The following is a 21,336-nucleotide window of genomic DNA, read 5'->3' on the forward strand; positions in this document are numbered from 1 at the left end:
TGATACTTTTTTTTTTTTCCTATTTCTTTCCCCTCTTTTTTTGTGTGATTTTCTTTAAAGGCTCCAGGGTATGGTGATTCATCTTGCTATATATGAATTGCGGTTTTGTTATGCTGAGTGGCTTTCTTCTTTTAAAAATAACCTGAAAGCAGTGGTCTGGAGCACACGGAGACCATTAATTTAGAGAAACTGAAGCATTTTCATGGGAGGAAAGACTCGTCCTTCTTATTAAATATTTATCTCACAAGACTTCACTGTTAGTGAGCCATCTCCAGACAGTATGTGTTCAATTCTGTCCCTTCTGAGATGGCTTATTTGAAATAATGCGTTCAGGTAGTTATTAACACTACAGTCTCCTTTGGATTATCAAATTGCTTAGAGGTGTTGTGTGATTGGTATATTCTATGTTTTAATATCAGTTTGGTGTTGCCTTTTCTAACCTCAAAAATAGTGTGTGTGTTTGTAAACCTCTGTTCAAAGTTTAATTTACTTCAAAAGGTGTTTACTTTGTTTAGAGCTAACACTTAAGCACAGATGGGTAACAGCCCATGGGCTGTATTGGAGAAGGTTTCCATTGCAGATGTGGTCTATAAACTCACTGAATCTGGGATTCTTGAACAACGAGTTGATCAAGAACTAGATTTTTCCCTTTTTGTTTTATAGTGCTAAAGGAAGCATTGCTTTTTATTGGCATTTGTTCTTCACTAAGTAAAAGTGGCTCTAAAATAATGTTATAGTGCCATAGTTTTGAAGAAACTTTGCAGGGGTCTCTCCTATCCTAGGATGTTAGTGTTTAGCAGAGGCTGTTGGATCTGAATGAGAGAGAACTTTAAGAAATCAAGGAAGATTTGAGTTGTGTTGTTTTTAAGATTTAGGGAGAAGCATAGGAATAAGAAAAGAAGGTAGCACTGTACTTGCTAATTATCAGGTAGTGAGAGCAGTGTAACGGGACTGATTTATCCAGTTGTAAGCTGTCTCCTAAATAGTCAACTCCTTGAGAAGTTAGGTTCATACATTAAGGGGCACAATTGGAAACTGCATGGGTTTTATGTTAGTTAGGTCTGCATTGGAATCTGGGCTCTGGCATTTGCAGCTCTGTGTTTTGGGTGATTTTTCTTGAACTGAGCAAATTTTCTCATCCTTAATATGGAGCTTATGCTGTGCATATTGGGGAATGTGGCTATTAGGATTTAATATCGTAACATGCAAAGAACGTTAGAGCAGCATGACTGATGAACAAATAGAAGTAATGTTACAGCTTCCATTTTGAAAATTTGCTTTAGAATTGACTTCAGTGTTGCTTTGTGATATCTTATTTTTTAATCCAAAATGGTATTATTGAGCTGGATGGCCTTTCTCATGGCCCTTTTCCAGCAAGTTAAATCCACCCTCAAAGGAGGAATTTTTGCTGCTATTCAGGAGCATCAGAGAATGTGTGGTGAGGACTTAAGGTACTCACAGAACACAAGTTCCAAAAATGTTTGGAGCCCTGGCAGTGCTGTTGACGTAAATGCATGGACTGTAAAACACAAAACACTTCCTGTGATATATAAGTTTTGTCACCTTTTAAAAAAGGCAGAGCCATCTTTGCTTTGTACCCTGATGCTCTGCCAGTGGCTGCCTGGGTCATTACTGTGCTCCAGGGGTCAACTCCTAGAGCCCTTTGGTTTCAGTGGGAAAGCTTTAAAGTCAGGATCCATGACTGAAGAATGTTTTGTCAGCAGGATGTAAGTTAACCTCTAGAGTCATAGAATTCTAGTCCATTATATATTCACCAAAATGACCTGTCTAGGATTTTGGATAAAGGAATCATAGCTCCTCTGAAGAAAAAAAAAAAAAATGCCCTTGCTTGTGTGTAGAAAGCAAGAGAGAATAAATTGTAGAACCAAAGAGACAGCAGTCACAGAAGACCCATGAAACTGGTTCCTCATTTTCTCTTCTCTTATTTTGCAGTTTGACCACTGCAAGGTTACCTTTGGTGGCATAACAGCCTTCCATGTCATTTGATTAGAAGATGTAGTTTATTAGGAGAAAAAAGGAGGCAGTGGAATTTGTTTAGGTATCAGCAGGCATTTGCTGAACATCCAGTCTACTAGGGGAGATAGAAATGTTATTATAGTTACATAGTCGGGGTGTTTAACTCAGCTGTGGATGTAGGTCAACTGAAACTTTGCGAATAAGGTAGAAGATTTCAACTCTTTTTCCACTTAGATGCCCCCCTTTTGGCTGCCGTGCCCATTGCAACTTGGGAAGCACCAGAGTGTCCTCCATCCTGCTTCTTAATCTGCCTTGCCTGGGTGAGCATGTACCTCTCCAAAGCATAGGCTCATTGAAGGGTTTTCATCTTGTAAACAGTTACTGATGTCATTGTGATCACTAAGAGCAGGAAACGGGGACACAATGCACCTCCCAAATACCTGGTGGAGGTGTGCTCCAGGGTCAGTGGTGAAAAGAGCTCTGGGCTAAGTGTAAATAGGCAGTGTTAGTCCATTTCTGCTCCTTTCTAGGTATTACCCTAAAGAGCAAATTCTGAGTCATTAGTTTTTTCATCTAAAAATGAAAGCACTGAACCAAAAAAGTAATAATAATTCCAAACCAAAAAGATGTGTTAAACTTGCCTGTTGAATTTTTTGAGTAGTAGTTCACTACCTCTCCCTTCTTGGAAATCTAGATCCCATTATCTTGAAATCCTAAAAATCTACATTTCTATGTCAGCTTATATCTATGATAAATGATTATGATTAAGTTAAAGCGCTGAAGAGAATTGCAATGACAAAAGATATCACTTTGATGACTTGTTTTGTACATTAACTCAGCCCTTTTAGAGCCAAATGTAAAAATTTAAGTAACACTTTATGGCCAAATGTTAAAATTTTTATTATTTAAGTAAAATTTAAATAATTCAAAATTTTTAGAATTTAAAGTTCCAAACAGATTAGAACTTCTTGCTGCTCCTGAACTTGTCACATGAATGCATTAATTGTTAGATGACCAGAAGCCTAAACCAAAACTCACTCTGGGCAACTGAGTTTCCATACCCTTGGAAATTTTTTTTTTCCTTTTTCTTAAAAAAATTGTTTGATACATTTTATTTGATTTGGTTCAGATTTTTTTCCTTAGGTAAACATGCATTTAAAAAATTCTTCTCCATGTTTGATTGGCTTAAAGACTAAGTCAGAAAATGAGATCCCTCTGAGCCATGAATGAGATTAACCTTCTCCACACTCTGAAGCTGATGCCGGAAGCTGTTCTCAACTCCTCTGCTATTGCATGTTCTGTCTGTTCCCTTCATCACTGCATGTTCTGCAAGATGCTCACTTTTACTAATGTTTGCATATGACACTGTAGAGCTGAATGACCTTTTTAATGACCATCATTACAGTAGCTATATGACTGCAGGTCTGTTCAGGCATTACTTAACCATTACTTAACCAGTCAACTAAATATTATAATTTTGATCATTGTGGGGAATTTCAAATGAACAGTGAAGTCTCATGGTGAAGTTTTATTTTTCCCATATTTATAACAGGATTTATTATAGTAATTTAAGCTTGCCTAGCCTGGAGAAAATTGGAAATGGTAGTGGAGATAAAAAATGTACTTAAGAATACATTTAGGAATTTTTAAACTTTAAGAATACTTGATATTTATAAAGCGATTTTCATTTGTAAAGATTTTTTTTAGTATATTTAAAAGAAGAAAATAAGAGAATTGATATATATTCTTCTGGAGTCTTTGTATTACAGAACTATAAGACTCTTGGGTGGTCTAAAGATTGAGAAAATTTTTGAATAAAATATTTTGTCTTTAAGATAGCTTAGCATTAGAAATCAGGTTTCCCAGGAAATTATATCCATACTTGAATATTTCCATAAAAAACAGTTAAAAGATATTTATATTTTAATTGTCCCCAATGGCTGGAATCATCTTAAGAAAAGAAAAATGAAAACAAAACTCAAAAGAATGGCAAACTATTTAATATTTACCTGTTAATATTCCTAAAAGGATATCAAGAACTGATGACCGCCACCCCCCCCACCCACCCCCACCCCCCCCCCACCCCCTGCCGGTTTGAGTTAGAGGTACTAAGAGAGGGGAATGGGGTTGGGGTTGAAGGTTGGGAGGAAGGAAGGTGGGGGAGATGAGATGGACAAACAAGAGTGTGGGTCATAGTCCCTCCTATTCCACAGAGAAGCACAGTGCCAATGCCTTCAAATTGCCTTTGTGTTTGCTTTGCAGTCAAGGTTTCATACCTTGGTATTTATAATTTCTCTGTTTATCATCCATTTCTAATAAGTACTGATTTAATTTTTGTGGGCTTGTTTTTTTGTTTGTTTTTAAGAAAATACAAAAGGTAAAATGTACCAGAGAGGAGCCTTCTTGTAAGTATGAAGTAAAAAATGTTACTTTTGTAAGAAGAGCTAATGAATATCAATGGAAAAATATCATAAAGTTTAGATAAATATCTGATTTTATAAGCATTTGAATTTTATGTTATTATAGTCTGAGTAAAAGCAATAAATTACTCAGAGATAATTGAAGATCTAATACCCAGTTTCTAATAAGCAGTCAGTTTCATCTGTAGAAACTGCTTTGGTGTTTTTCTGAACAATTTTTAAAGTTCTGAGGAATACTTTGATATTCACCTTTTTAAAACTTAAATAATTTAAGGCCAGTAATTTAAGATTCAATGATAACTTTATTATGTATTAATATAACACCCGTGTACTTAGAATATTATCCTGGTACTGAGGTAGTAAAGATGCAGGGCATAGTAAAGATCTACCATTGTATCTTACTACAGAGACTGTTACTAGGCAGATGTAGAAAGTGTACCCCAGGAGTGAATATGTGCACACATACCCCCATATACACATCAACTTTACTTTCAGATTTTTGGGGCTCCATGAAGAAGAAGGAAAAGTGACTTATTTTGAAAGTTAACTGTATTTAAGCCTAAAATATACTAAATACCTATATATTACATTAAATAAACATTTTTACTTTACTGTTTTTACAGCCTTTTGATCAAGGAAGAATTCAGAAAATTTTCCATGCTATATGCAGCCGACTTCACACACTTAACAGATTCTCTTCTAAAGCTGCTAAATACTGATGAGAAATCCTAACTATGATAACTCTTATGACTTTTGTTAAAATTATATGGTAGAGTGTCCTGTTTTGTTAGCTGTTTAAAAGTTTTTGGTACAAAATGTGAAGATGGCCAGATGATATAGTCTTCCATTGTGTATTGAATATTTGTGCTGGTATAGTCTATATATGTTGTGCTTTATTAGTTCTTAATAGTAGTTGGCCGCCCACTATTTTTCTTCCCAAATAAGGGAATTCAAAGAATGCAAATATTCCTTCACAGTATTTGGTCCATCTCAATGGCTTATGTAAAATTTATAAATTAAGTACCTTGGAAACATTGTAGAAAAAAGGAAATTTTCTATTCTTTAGAATTATTTCTATCTTATGCCTAAAGATATCTTTCAGTTAATAACAAAACTGAGAAAATCTGTACATAGTTTTAAAATTTAGTTTGTTTTGGAACCCTGAGGAGGAGCTCGAACTTTTAAAACAAGACAGCCTTCTTAGTTTCCTGAAACCAATCACCACTTTAACACTTATCTGTACAAGACTGACAACTAAAAATAATTTGTCATGATGTATATTAATTTAACTAGCAGCAGATATAAGATTGAAATAACAGTACAGATTTATGCTAAAGTAAATACTAACAGATTGGTCATATTAGAAACCACATAATCCTCTAGGGGTACGTGTTCATGTGTCTGTGTGTGTGTAATTTGGAAAGGAATGATTAATATCTGTCTCTTATCCTTGCTCCTACTTTCTAACTAGGGTCACTTTAACCCACAGGCTGGTCACCCTCCCTAACCCCTTTGCTAATGAGTGGTGGTCCTGCCCCCCTGGCTGGCAGGCCCACCCTTCTTCAGCAAGCTGCTGCCCAGGGAAATGTCACTTTATTATCAATGCTGCTTAATGAAGAAGGACTGGACATTAATTACTCCTGTGAAGATGGCCATTCTGCCTTGTATTCTGCTGCTAAGAATGGACATACAGGTAAAGATGGTACCTTCTTACTTCTCTGTATCACCCTCTTGTAAAAGGATGAAGAGTTAAAAGCACTGTAACCATTGTTATGAGCAAAAGCTGCATTTAGGTTTCACATTTTCTCTGAGAGGTGAAATAAATAACTTTTTTACACGATTTAAAGTTTTGTAAACATTTAAAAATCCAATTTGGACAGATCGGTAACAATGTAAAATTTTGCAGCTCGCAAAAAGTTGTCTTTGTTTTATGCACAGTAAAATGTATTGTGTGCCTAGAAATTTGGGGTCTAGTAACTGATGCTGAAGCTGAAGCTCCAATACTTTGGCCACCTCTTGCGAAGAGTTGACTCATTGGAAAAGACCCTGATGCTGGGAGGGATTGGGGGCAGGAGGAGAAGGGGACAACAGAGGATGAGATGGTTGGATGGCATTGCTGACTCGATGGACATGGGTTTGAGTAAGCTCTGGGAGTTGGTGATGGACAGGGAGGCCTGGCGTGCTGCGATTCATGGGGTCACAAAGAGTCAGACACGACTGAGCAACTGAACTGAACTGAACTGTAAAACACATTTTGAATAAAGCCCCCATCTGTGATCGCTTTGGCCAGGACAAAATAGCTCTAATTTGTCTTTTAGAAATGGCTGATGTCTGTGAGAGTAAAGCCTTAGGGCTTTAGCATTTGCTGCAGTGAGGGAAAGTTTTAGTAGTTAGGAAAGGTCATGGGTCTGAAATTGTTCTGTCGTTAGAACCAATTTATAGGTATTTGAATTTTTTAAGAGAACTGAGAGGTTGTACAACTATACACGACACGTTGATGAAGTTGGGGGATTAATCTTGTTCCTTAAAAAGCAAATCTTATAGTCAAATACACTAAAACATAACAATAGTACAGATAAAGAGATGATCTGATGGCAAATGCAAAGTCAGATAGTAGGCATGTGTAAGCCATGTGATCCTTGGTGAATTCACATAATGTGGCTTCCTTGGAAGTGCTCAGAGCTTCAGTGTGTTCCAGTGGGCTTCACAGAAGATTCTAGAGAACTACAGTATGAGAACTCATTATTTTAAAAGTATTTTGGAGTACTTCTTCCAGAGTACAGTGGGAGTTTCCTCTAATGTAGAGAAATTCAGTCTAGTAAATAACATGTGTAACGTGAGTTCTAAGTGGTATTCATGCCTGAGTCTGGTGACTTCCTGGAGGTTCTCCTTGATTTTCATTCAGGGAGTTAAGTCTAAGATAACCACAACATGAAAGCATTTTAAGGATTAAATTAAACACCAGAAAGTAAGAATTTAACTATTTAAATGCAAAGAATGGTATATCAATTTAGTCAAAGAATTTTGTTTTCTATCCAGTAACATTTTTTCCTGGGATTGTCTGATGGAAAAACCTGGTAAAACATTTTCTGACATATGACTGTCCTTCCACTCATCAGTCACTCTCCCCCCCACCCACCCCCCCAAAAATGAAAGAAACCTTGTCTTAGTTGATGAGTCCTGGGGTATATGATCCTGGGGGAAAGAGGCTTCTTTTCCTTCATAATAGCCTGTGGAATCTTACATCGACCCTGAAAGAAATGTCAGATGAGCTGTGCGTGAGAGAGGTCCCTTGGGGTTAGTATCTCTCTACAGCCTGTATAGAATTTGGCTCATCGTGAATCTAAGTGGGAAATTAAAGTGGCTTTCTATTAAAATCCGTAGACTGTGTGAGATTGCTGCTGAATGCAGAAGCCCAAGTCAATGCTGCTGATAAAAACGGCTTCACACCCTTGTGTGCTGCAGCTGCTCAGGGACATTTCAAGTAAGTGATGCTCTTGATCCTTTTTTTTCCCCCTCATGAAAAGAGCCTCTTTGTAATTTGCACACATATTTTAGTTCTGGCTGAATGTGTAAACTAGTTCTTAAGATCCTTTGGCAAGTAAATTCAACTAAACATCTTTGAGAATTTAAATGCAAAGGAGGATCCTAAATTTGCTCTTCTTAATAATAGATAGTTGTACATTGGGAACTGAAGAAGAGGAATATGCTGTTTCCAAACCTCATGTGAATGAACTTGCTTCCGAAGAGGAAGATTTTTTTTAGCATATCAACATAAAGTCATCCCTCCTGTCTGTAGGGGATTGGTTCCAGGACCACCCACGGATGCCATAGTGCGAGAATGCTCTATGTCTGTTATATAAAATGCTGCAGTATTTGCATATAATCTACGCACATTCCCCCTGTGCACTTTAAATCATCTCTGGTTACTTATAATACCTAATACAATGTAAATGCTATGTAAATAGCTGCAAGCATGTGGCAAATTCAGGTTTTGCTTTTTGTAACTTCCTAGGATTTTTTTCCAAGTATTTTCCATCTGGGGTTGGTTGAACCCGCAGATGTGAAACCTACACGTAAGGACAGTCGACTGTGTATATGGTTACGTAATGGATTGTTACACACTTCATTTCTCACTATTTTTCACCACCTCAACACACACACACACATTATTTATTATTATAAGTGGTTCAAGTATGCACCTTGCTTTATCATTTTTTTAAAAAATTGAAGCAGGAACTTACATGCTGAAAGAAGTTAGAGCACAAAATCAAAAAGAGCCTGTGATTAAAATATACATAAGTTTAGCAGTGATTTCTTCAGTTGCTTAAATAAGTCAGTTGAAGAGAGAGAGAACTTTTTGTAATCAAGTGATATTCTAATAATACTGATAGACTATAGCTAAATTGCTTTCTTTGCCTGTGCTGAAATGGCAGTCTATGGAGAATGAGAGCTGTTTTCAACTTTTAACTTTTACCATCCCAATAGAAATGTTTCATTAACAAACATCAATTAGCATTAAACAATTAACAAATCTCAGAATTCTTGACATAAGGTTTTTCAGTTTCATACTACTGTCATTCTTTGTAAATATGAATTTTTAAAAGTTCAAAATGCATCCTTAATATATGTTTTTTTTCCTGCATGTTGAACATATATCTCATCACTCTGAATTTATTATTGATGATCAGAGCTATTGAATTTGCTGCTGCTTTTTTGCATGTATCCTAAGTCCTCCAGGAAAGATTCTTTTTCTGGACTATACTTTTGCCTTTATTGCCAGTAGGCAGTCTGTAGGGCCACGTGCTTGGATAGTGTAGCAGTCATGGGAATGGAGGCATGGATGGATTTGCAAAAAGGGAGAATCCTGGGGAAATGCAGGGGGGCTTGGTTAATTTAAATGTGTATGAGATACACATCAATATGTAACTTATTTTTTCTAATGTATAAACAAATCAAATGTTGCCAAAGGAAGCCAAGAGAAAGCTTGCCTCTGAGCAAAAAACCAAAGATGTGCATTGCTTTTTCATTTGGTTATGATTTATTCCTCATTTCTAAATTTATTCTCATCTAATTTTGCAAACTGTAGTTAGTTCCTAAGTGCCATGAAGTCTTGAATTTACCTCATTGCTGTCCTTCCTGATTCTCAGGGCAATGTATTTCTGCTTAACTGTGTCTTTTTCCTTGTAAACTAGCCCCATTTCGGGGGGCAAAACAGCCTCTGCTGCCTTTTCTCCCCCAAATGGCCCTTTCCTCTGTCTCCGTCCTGCCTTTTATAGTGGAGGCACATGGTGCCCTGCTGTCTGCGCTATTTATAATTATTTTCTCAAGTGAAAATCTCAGAATGACTCAGCAGCCTGACTCTTTTCAAGGTTCAAACTATTTTGAACCACAAATATTATATATGTCAGGCACAGTTAAACATATTCCAAGGACTCTACTTTTATAGGTTGTTTACAGAGAAGTGTCATAAACCAGGTATTCACCCTTGATCAAAGCTGTTATTTTAAATTTTCATGGGAGTAATTAAAATATGTTGCAGCCTTGTTAAAAATAGTATCTATATAATAAGACCAGTAATAATTGAGATATATATATATATATAAAATAATTCATGTAATAAATAAAGATGCAGATTTCCTCTAGCAGTATTTTCTCTTTTTAATATCTTGGTCAGGTGGTACTTCAGACGTCAAACCCAGTTTGTACGTAATTAATCATACTGTTGTGTTTAGGTGTGTAGAATTATTAATTGCATATGATGCTAATATTAATCATGCTGCTGATGGAGGACAGACACCTCTCTACCTGGCCTGTAAAAATGGAAATAAAGAATGTATTAAACTCTTGTTGGAAGCTGGAACTGACCGAAGTGTAAAAACCAGAGTGAGTACCTGTATTTTGTATTTTGTCCTCTGATTACAATATGTCTGCAAACTCTGCAGTTCAAAAAGTAAAATAGGTTAAAATACAGGTTGCTTTGTTTTGTTTAAAGTTTTGTTTTGCTTTGAATGTGTTGGATCCTCATGGTCTGACCTCTGCTCATCTGATTATTCGAAGCTTGTTAGTTAGCCTTTCTTTTTAAAGGTAGTCGGTGTAGTACTGGGGAATTGTAAGCCATTGACAAAGGTCGGCTGTCATTGAGTTGTTGTCATCATCCACAGTAGTGCTCATTTGTAATGTGTATGAACAGGAAGCAGTTTTGTGGCAAGACAGTGCCCATTGCCAGGACTTAGAGGAAGGTTATTTGTGCTCACTATCCCTCACAGAGCTGACCTTGGTTTTTGCTAAGATTATGCAGCATCTCACAGAGTTCAAGGTCATTGTCTAATTGCCTCAGAACTGGAAGCACTGTGTGTGGACGTCCAGTGTAGAGCCTAAGAGGCTGAGGGCGCTGTTGACTCCGTCCCACACAGTCCTGCCACCTCCTGGACAGGGTGCACAGGTGAAGTAAGATTTAGAAACTGAAGAAAGTTAGAGTCTGATTCACAAGAAGAGTCCTTTGATATGACTTCTGGCTCAGCACACAAAAATGCATTTGAAACTAGTTCCTCAATTCGCCCTCCCAAGTTGGTCTTTATCATCCTGTCATGATAGACTTGAAGACCAAGAATCAGCCCTTCACACACTGACATGCATTTCTTCAGTGGGGGCCCATCTAAGGGCTGGCAGGTTTATGGGACCCGCTCTTCACTGGGTTCAGGAATTTTTTTTCCTGCAGTTTCCCAGAATGTTAAAAGTGTAATAATTACCACCCTGTAGCATATTCATGATGAATGACAAGTGTAGACATCTTAATTGCCAAAGATTATCTGAACGTTGGATTTCTTCTGTTAATAGAGAATTGACTATGCTGTGCATCCATTTCACAGGAATCACCCTTAAAATTTTCTAGGATAGAAAAGTATATTATGTATTTTAAGGTCACTCTTAGATACTGGATTTTCTTAAGTTTTCAAAAGTAAACCCACAAATAATGGTATGATCAGGGATGTAATATAAGCTAGGTATAGACATTTTTCATTGAGTCCTATGGCTAGAGCTTTTTTCTTTACTTTCTATTTATTTTTTGAAAATCTGAGAAAATAGTCCAATGTTACTCTTATTCATGTTGTTTTGTATATTTAAGAAATCTGGTATTACACATACTTATAAAATTCTACCTTATATATGAAAAAGGAATGAATTTTATGTCATTATCTGAATGAAAAATAAGTAGTGCAACATAAAAATTGAAGTCACATCCTATAAGTTAAAGAACAGAAATCCATGCTCTCAAGTTAATTGTTGATGAACTGAATGAAATCGTTAGAAGTACAGAGGCTCCAAAGTACAGAGATAAACAGCATAATTGATAAAGGACCTTAAGGGAATAATTAATTATTTCTCACAACTTTTAATAAGAAATCAAAGGGGAATGAAGGATTTTAAGTTTTTCTGAAATGATTACATAGCCTTTGTAATATAAGGAAGGTCAAGAGCACTCACACTCTAGTGCCTAATTAAGGCTGATGCCCAAGGAAAGGTATCCACAGCCCAACAAAGAACAAGCTATGAAACAATTTGCCTGCCTGGAGTACTCTCAAGGACTATATGATATTCCAGCTGCTGCCAGCCATGGTCTTGCCTTAGCCAAGTTGATTCTGATTATGTGAGGTACAGAACCAGAGGAAAAGCCACAACATTCAGGAAGAACTTTAGCAAATGATCAGATGACTCAGTCTAAATGTAGATTGTTACATTTATTGTCTGTTTTCCTCTGTCTTCTATCCCATTATTTTTTTTTGAAGTGTACTGTCAGTTCAGTTCAGTCCAGTTCAGTCACTGTCGTGTCTGACTCTGCGACCCCGTGGACTGCAGCTCGCCAGGCTTCCCTGTCCATCACCAACTCCCGGAGCTTACTCAGACTCATGTCCATCGTGTCTGTGATGCCATCCAACCATCTCATCCTCTGTTGTCCCCTTCTCCTCCCACCTTCAGTCTTTCCCAGCATCAGGGTCTTTTCCAGTGAGTCAGTTCTTCGCATCAGGTGGCCAAAGTACTGGAGTTTCAGCTTCAGCATCAGTCCTTCCAGTGAATATTCAGGACTGATTTCCTTTAGGATGGACTGGTTTGATCTCCTTTGCAGTCCAAGGGACTTTCAAGAGTCTTCTCCAGCACCACAGTTCAAAAGCATCAATTCTATTCACTGAAAAGAATTTAGTGTAGCGGTATGAAATGCCAAATGAAAAAAAATAAAAAGGCTAAAGGGAAAATAAAACCAAAATACATATCATCAAAATAATCATCAATTCTTTTATGGTAGTCTTAAAAATCTAATGAAGATAGATACCTGAGTAGAAGGCAGACCTCTCTACATATAAAAATGAGAGACTACAGAGGGGATCAAGATTTTCCTTAGAAGAGAGTCTGTCAAACTTTAGTGCATCAGAGTTGCCCAGAGGGCTGTTAAAACAGAATGCAGGGCCCCACCCCTTGAGATTTCTGATTCAGTAGGTCTGGGATGAGGCTCAACAATTTACATTTCCAACAAGTTCCCAGGTGTTGCTGATGGTGCTGGTCAGGGAACCACACTTTGAGAACCGCTACCCGAAAGAAAAAAAAAAAAGCCCTGAGTCTGTTCTGCTGCTGCTGCTGCTGCTGCTAAGTCGCTTCAGTTGTGTCCGACTCTGTGCGACCCCATAGACGGCAGCCCACCAGGCTCCCCTGTCCCTGGGATTCTCCAGGCAAGAGTACTGGAGTGGGTTGCCAGCAACCAGCTAAGTGGATGACTAGGGCTTCAGAGTAATATGTTCTAGAGAATGGGCCCAATAGTTTAGTTGGAACATTTTCTAAGCTTGCATTTACCAGTATCCATCTGCAGTCCTAGAGAAGTCCATAGAGGCTGATAGATATCTCATAAAGTTATTTGACTTTGTTTTTCCTTTATGTCTGCCTTTTCCATATTATCTAGAATCTTTCCTTCTGGAATCAGTGGCATAAAATTTTAAGATGACTAGAATTAGGACTCTTCCCTATAAGTAGAACTGGTTTATTATACTTGGATATAAATTTTCTTTTTTTTTTTTTATGTTGTGATAATTTATTGAACACATTTGACTTGGGGACTTAACATCTTTGTGTTACACTGCATTAAAAATTTTAATTAAAAAGGTAAAAAAAGCTTTGAGGCCATTTTTTGTTTGTTTAAGGTATAAATTTCTTTTTGGTTCTTGATTCAGTTCAATTCTATACTTGGATATAAATTTTAAAAAATGTGTGTGCTAAAGTTCATTCTTTCATAATATTGAGATTTTGTTTTACTATATATAATGCTTAGTTACCAGGCTGGGCAGTACCAACTCACTCCAAATGGTCGAGTGTTAGGAAGAAACTCTTACAAAATAGCAGACATGAGTCAGAGCAATGGAAAGGGCTCTACTTGACAGAGGTCTGAGAGAACCTAGCTCATCGATGATATTCAGGATTGGAATGCCTGCTTTTCCCGTCTCAGTGGTCCATGGCCAAGAATATTTTAGATGTGAACTTTAAATAACACTGCTCTCAACATTCATGTTGTAATCAACTTTTTCCCCCGGTCATTTTATTTTCAGGATGGCTGGACACCAATTCATGCAGCTGTGGACACTGGTAATGTGGACAGCCTCAAGCTTCTTATGTACCACAGAGCCCCAGCTCATGGAAACAAGCTGCATGAGGAGCCCGGGTTGGCCATCTTTGACTTGGATCAAGGAGAAGAGCGTCATGAAGGCACATCCAAGCCTGTTGTTCCTGCAGACCTCATCAATCACGCTGACAGTGAAGGCTGGACAGCTGCCCATATTGCTGCTTCAAAAGGTTTTAAGGTATGTCTGCTAGTGGCTGGCCTCATTATACAGTTGTAATTTAATGAGTGGCAAAGTTGGCTGCTATTGGCTGAATGTATTTTGCTTGAATAATTGGAGACTGAGCAGCACCATTTTTGGAAATGATCAGCTTCCAATAAGAACCAACTATATTTTTTGTCCAGCAGATATTTACCATCAAGCATATATGAGATGTCATAAAAATCAGTTTGGAGTTTGTTAACAAATGTGGGAGTAATTCCAGACATTTTATCTCATGTAAAATTAGGAACAGAAGTTGGATATTGATTGAGGCCTCAGGATCATTTGATTTAGTACCAAGGCCATGCAATGAATTTGAGGGAGAACCAGGATTCAAGTACACATGTCCTGTACTCTCAGCTCCCTCACTATGCACTACCTGTGCTGTCTTATGATTCAGAAGAGAGCGTTCTAGATTTCACTCATCAGAGTAGCAAAAGATTGTGATTATTAAATAACATGACGTAGGAAGCCATCCATTCATGCTTCTTTTTCCATTTAAGTCACTTTAGCAATAATATTGCTTTAACAATGAAAAGCTATCAGGAAGCTCCTGAGTGCAAGGCATTATGAAAGCTAACATTTGTAGGAATCATTTATGTGATTAGGTAACTCCTAGTTCAGTGGCAGAAGTGCAAAATACAAGACAAGCATAGGATAAGAGAAGCACAGAAAATTTAAAACAAGGGTAATAGACATGTGTTTGGAACAATACAAAGATGCAAATTTTTATTTTTTGGAAGACAGAATGCACATACTTCAGAGAGCAGAGTTGTGGAATATTAGGCTCAGAAATGACTCATTCTGGAGGAGATAGAAATGATTTTGGCCTTGCAGGCTGGGTTACATTTGTCACCCATCACTGGGAGAGGAGAGTAGTTCAGATGCAGGGAGCAGTAGGAATAGTATGGAAGTAGAGAGATGGGCAATGGCTCCAGTTGAGCTAATGAAGAGCAGTGAGAAGACAAGACTAGGAGTTTCATAGCATGGCACAGGCCTTCGGTCATGTACCAAGTCTGAGTTTTATTTACTAGACAGAGTAAAACTGCTGAATAGTTTGTACAAAGGAACAAAAGAGAGCTCTATAGTTTAAATTGGTTCCGTGAGCAATGACATTTAGAAGATTTGGGGTTATGAAAACACTGATGGCAGGGAGCGAGACTAGGTGAAAGATGATGAGACTGGTAGAAATCATGAGAGGTCACAGAGTAGAAATGTCCAAGAACTGCAGACAGATGAGATGCATTGAATCAATGGGATGAATAGAAGGATCATAGTTACGTTCCCAGAGAGAGGAAAGAAGAGGTGTCATTGTGATCCAGCGGATAGAATGTGGGTTTAGGAATGCTGAATTTAATGCTGGGACGTGTTCATCCAGATGGAGATATCTGGAAATAGCTAGAAATGTGCATTTGGAGCTCCTGGTTGGTAACTTCCTGTGTTATGATCTAGAGCAGAAGCTGTTCATCTTGGACTTGGGTGTTTTTTGAAACAAGTGAGAAACAGGAGTGAGTCAGTCCAGTGTGGAGGTCATTGCTTGTTAGCAGTAGTGTACTCCCGATTATACTTAAAAAAAAATACAGTAATTATATGAGCTTGATATGTATGTATTGATTTGAATGGAATGCAATGACATTTGACATAAAAGTACTTGGAAGGCAAAGATGGGAAATATGGAAGGCTTAAATTTGAGTAGGTGTAGTTAATCTAAGACAGTGAATCTCATTTGATGGAGAAAATGTGTGTTGCAGGGGTGGTTATCGACTTAACTCCCTCTTCTAGAAAATCTCGGAGTATAATGAAAGGTTACTGACAGTGGTAGGTTGTTCTTGCACTCAACCTGAAGGCAAGAAAAAAAGGCAGAACAGAAAATGAAACCTGAGCGTCGCTGAGAGGAGCTCTCCCTCCAGGGTGAGTTACCCTTAGCTTATGGTGCCACTCAGCTCCTTCTTTATGAACTCCTCATTAGTCCTGGTGGTTTCAGAGCTGAAGATGGTATCTTCATGGATTCCCAGGCCCTTGGCAACATGGATGCTCTGTCAAGGGAAATAGAATTTCTTTCTCATGTCTAATATGACTCTTCTAATATTCTCTTTAAGAACTTAAGATAAATTTTGAATAAGAAGAGAGAGATTTTAGAAAGTAAGCATGGCTGACAACACGCTGCAAAGAAAATTAATAGATTAAAATAACTTTTTTTTTTTTGCCCTGGAGTAGATACTTTATCTTCCAGGCTTACCTCTTCATTTTACAATTAGGACATTTAAACTATGGAGAAATGAATAGACATTGGGAATGAAGACCAGATTGCCTGGTTTCATTACTCTTCACATGATACCACTCAGCCTGCCTTCCTAGTCATGGGTATTGGAAAATATTTTGGCATCCTTTGCCTAATACAGTGTTTATAGTGTGGCTGAGATAGTTCTCCAGAGAGGTAATCTATTCACAACTAAGTTGCTAAGACTAGTTTTCAGAAAAAATACATTACAATCCTGAGTTAATCATTGTGTGGGTGAAGAGATTCTACACTGACCACAAGTAGTGCTTAAAAGATGTATTTTTTTTTCTGCCATAGCATACACGTGTCTGACCTACATAAGGTAGTAGTACCATTGTTACCCAAGAAGATCACTTGAGTTTCCACATGTTTTTCAATTGACAAATGTGGGATTTTGGAGCTTGAAATCACATAGCTCATCTATTCCAACCCCCTTGCCTTGCAGATGAAAAAGTTTAAGTTTTGGGAAATAGCGTAACTAATTCCCCAAGGTCAATTCATAGAAGATCAGGTTCCTCAGTCAGTCCTTTTTCCACTTAGTTCTTGGTCTTTTTCCCAATGACTAAGCAATTTATGCAAATCACCACTTGGTCTTTGGTAACCAGAGTAGCTGTCTCTAAATCTGGTCTGTGACTACTCCACAGCTGAACTCGTCACTGAGGATAAACTTGTTTTTATCACTCAGTGTGAGTAGATAGAAGAGTTTCTTAGTGAAACTCTGTGTTCTGTCATGAGAACTTTGACACATCAAGTTCCTGCAGCAGAAATAGATTAGGGAGAGTGTCTGGATTTGAGCATCTGGTTGTCCAGGCTCTCATACAACAGGTTCTTTATTTGAGGGACTGTGCATGTTGTGAGTACAGGAGTAGATTATAATTCTAGTTTACATATTGCCAAAGCTGAAGGCTTCCTATCACTCCTGTTCTTACTCAGTCTTTCTGGGTTGTTTAACATGTTGATTCTAATGCAAACCTCTCCTTGGCTTCCACAACACTGCCCCTTCCTTGCTTCCCTTCTGAATTTGATGATCAGGCTTTTTCTTTTTTTGTTTTGTTTTGTTTTTCTGTTTTTCTCTTTTATTTTTTAACCCTAGGCAACTCCCAAGCCAACCTAGCTGCCTAGTCCTATTTTAAAGAATTTATCCAGTCTTTCAACTTTAACTGTGGCTTCTGCAATAACTCTTCCCAAGCCCAGATCTCCCACCTGGCTTTTTATCTGCTTTCCAGTCATTTATTTTCCACCATCCTAGAGGTCATCCCTAAGCAGGCCTGTGGTCCTCTGGTCAGGCAGTGGTCCTCTTGTTGCCGTCTTTATGCTGTTCTTGCATTGTTCTGGGATTGTGGACTGACTGATGCCTTTTTAGCTCTTAACCAGGTGAATCCCAGGCATTTCCTCCCACATTCTAGCATCAGCCCTAACTAGATGGTCTACATCAGGTGTGTATCTTAAGTGCAGAGGCCCACATAAAGCCCTACGATGTAGATTTTCTCTCCCTAGGTCATGCCTACAAAGAAGAAAAAAAAAATGATAGGAGCCCCTAAAATTCTTGTCACAGAGAGTTGGGTACCTGGCTAGAAAAGACAAAGACAGGATAACTTGTGAGGTTGGACCAGATCTTTGGGACTAGATGCTAATCGTGGTAAATAGAAATCCATTCTTTGGATTCTTTTACTTTTTGTGTTTTTAATTCTCCTTGACTATTTTTTCCTTAATTTTTGTAAGATTATTTTTTAAAAGGCCAGATTGACTCAACTGTGTGTAGACAAAGGAAAGGCTCTTTTTTAAAACCTCATTACAGAATGTCCAGTGCAGAGTGTTGTACACTTGCTTAATTTAACCACCAATGACTCACTGACAGGATCCTAAATTCTCACATAAACTTGGCCAATCAGAGTTGTGCTCCCACCCCTCACCGAAGATCTGCACTTTGCAGTGCTTTCCACTGACACCTTTCATGGATCTAGTTTGACCCTTTTTCTCCTCTCACTCTATACTTTCCCCCTTGAATGATCTTACTGGTCCCCAGAATATAATCTATAGAGGTTCCAAAATCCTCTCTCTAGCCCACTTATTCATGCCCTCAGTCCTTTCAGGAAGATCCTGTGTACGAAGCCCACAATTTACAGGGCATCTCCTTGATACCCCAGTTGGCCCAAGACAGTCCTTGTGGATGCCCATCATCCCAATGGAACCATTAACAGTGCCCCCTTTTACTCCTAAAAGTGTCTCAGTTTAGACATTCGTCCGGTAACCCTATCGGCGGCCATTGCTATCTATCTATCTGGTGGTGGTGGTGTTCAGTAACTCAGTTGTGTCCAGCTCTTCACGACCCCATGGACTGTAGCCCGCCAGGCTCCTCTGTCCATGGGATTTCCCAGGCAAGAATATTGGAGTGGGTTGCCATTTCCTTCTCCAGGGAATCTTCCTGACCAGGGGTTGAACCCATATCTCCTGCAAGTCTCATGCATTGCAGGTGGCTTCTTTACCGCTGAGCCATCAGGGAAGCCCTATTGATGTCCATATTCACATTCATTTCCACCAAACACCTCCATGAGCATGCGTCCCCAGACTTCTGTGTTTATAACGCATCTCTGTTCCTCCTCTCTTAATCCAGTAACATCATCGGACATTTGTGTCTCTTGCTCCATCTTCCTAAGTTACTGAGTTCAAATGATGGATACAGTTCTAGATTTTATTCCTTTATAAATGAGTACGTGTACAAAGAGGAGGCTGTGTTTTTAAACACATTCCAGGATCTCCCTCGGGGAGCCCTCGTCACAGGCTGGCTGGACTTGCATAGGCTGCAGTGGTCTTCCCATCCCCAGTCTCACCTCCTCCCTTGTGCGGCTTTGAGAGGGACCTTTCTAAGTGGGGAGCTGGTCGTGTAGTTTACCCTTCATCTTTCCAAGGATAACTGATCTTTCTGCCACTTCTAGGGTGAGTGCCAGCCCTGTGCGTGACAGACAGGCCCCTTCCAGCTCCGGCCTCAGCCTCTTCGCACCAGCACACTCCTGGTCCCTCCTCCCCTGCGCTCTCGGCTCTAACCCTGCAGACACCCTGTGCTGCTCCTCTCCCTGTCTTTGCATCGGCTGTTCCCATTACCCCAAATGGCCCCTTCTGTCCTGACCCCTCCCTGCCTGGAAAACATCTCAGCTTAGGTCTTGGCTTCCAGGAGTTCATTGCTCCCAGGGTACCTCTTCACACTTCACTTAGGGAGCTTGTTCTTTACTGGAATTATTTATATACCTCCTTCCCTCTCCACTGCCTCCAAAAAAATCACTTTTCATCATTGTATATATCGTGCTCAGCAGTCTCTGGCCCACGAGTACTAAATGTTTGTTGAATCAGTGAGTAAATGAGTAAATTTTATGACAGTTCTTTCTTAACTGCTCTTCTTTTTGTCACTTTGTTTTTCAGTATGTCTTCCAAACTCACTAATTGGTTTTCAGAACTGAGTTGATCATGGCACTTGTCTACCCAGACGTATCCTTATGTCTCCTGAAAAGAGTCCATGCTCCCTCTCCCTCAGCCCTCCATGGCTAATTCCAGCCATCTTCATCTCCCCCCTGAATCTCTCTGCTTCCTCAGCTGTTGTTACCCATCATGTTGTTTCTCCATCTCCCCTGCTCTGCCCAACAGCGGGCACAGCCACATCCCAAGGTCGTTTCTGACATGTGTGCTGGACCTTACCTGTGCATTTGCGGACTGAATTCCCTCCCACTCCCTCTGCCCAAGCTCGTCTCTCAGTTTCCTGTCCTGACCTGGATCTTATCTCTAGCTCTTTGGACTTGGGTGTTCTCCTGAGTCTCCCTGGCCCTGGTACCTTTCTTCTCAGCTCTTAAAGTCCACTGACAGAGGTGGTTCATTGACCCTAAACATCCCTTCTCCCCTATTCTACAATAACGAACCTCTCAGAGTTCAACCCCAAATAAAGACTGCATTTTCCAGCTTCCTGGAAGATGACCATGGCTGCCTACTAAGTTCTGGTGATTGGGATGTGAGTGGAAATAGAAGCTGAAACCAAAGCCCCCTGTCTTTTAAAGTCTCTGCTCGATAGAGACATGTATCTGTGTTGTGGTTAATAACACTTTGACTTAGATTTATTCATCTGGACTACTTGCTCTGCGTCCCTTGGAACAGCCTGCCCAGTTTAGGTCCCCTGAGAATCCGTGTCCAGAAACAGCAGTTGGCATCACAGCATTTGTTCTCTTCACTCAGATCCCACCCATCAACGAGAGAGCTTAGATTTTTTCTCTACCTTTCCCACTTCCTCCTCTTCTTCTGAGTAAAACTTTGCCCCTCACTTCCATAGGCCCCCTTCCCTGCATGTTTTCTTCATGACTCTTGACAATATGTCACGTTTCTGCCAGAGAAACAGAACTGTGACCTTATTCATCGTCACAACCCTGGGGTCTTAACACAGCTCCTGGCACCCAGGTGCGTAGTACCTGTCTCATAACGTGTGAGGTTTGATGAGCACTAAATACATGTGCAGTGTTGTAGCGGTGCCTGGCGCTTACTATGTGCTTGAATAGTTATTGTAGCTGCTATTGTTAAGTGTCGGTTAGGTAAAGTTTTCATCTTCTTTGTGTTCCCCATGGAGCCCAGCAGAGTGCTCTGAAACTCACAGTTGTGGCCCGTTTTGGATACACCTTATCCTGCGATCTTTCTGACATTCTGTGCTTCCTTGTAGAGGAAGCCACTGCTTAGATGATTCCCTGCTGATCTGCCTGACTATAATAATTAAACACAACCCACCTTGTAGGTGGACTTGCATCTTGCAAATTTTGGT

At 39.2% G+C, this 21,336-nt stretch overlaps 1 protein-coding gene across 1 annotated transcript in view; it reads left to right on the top strand.

The window, feature by feature from the left end:
• CTTNBP2 (cortactin binding protein 2) overlaps positions 1–21,336 on the top strand; it is a 164,032-nt gene that overhangs the window by 81,758 nt on the left and 60,938 nt on the right. Inside the window, exons 5-8 of the mRNA XM_043463106.1 lie at positions 5,887–6,090; positions 7,782–7,881; positions 10,133–10,283; positions 13,991–14,242. Of these exons, the coding sequence (XP_043319041.1) occupies positions 5,887–6,090; positions 7,782–7,881; positions 10,133–10,283; positions 13,991–14,242 (707 nt within the window). The remainder of the gene's footprint in view (positions 1–5,886; positions 6,091–7,781; positions 7,882–10,132; positions 10,284–13,990; positions 14,243–21,336) is intronic.

The sequence above is a fragment of the Cervus canadensis genome, chromosome 3 (genome assembly GCF_019320065.1).
Source record: "Cervus canadensis isolate Bull #8, Minnesota chromosome 3, ASM1932006v1, whole genome shotgun sequence".
NCBI lineage: Eukaryota > Metazoa > Chordata > Mammalia > Artiodactyla > Cervidae > Cervus > Cervus canadensis.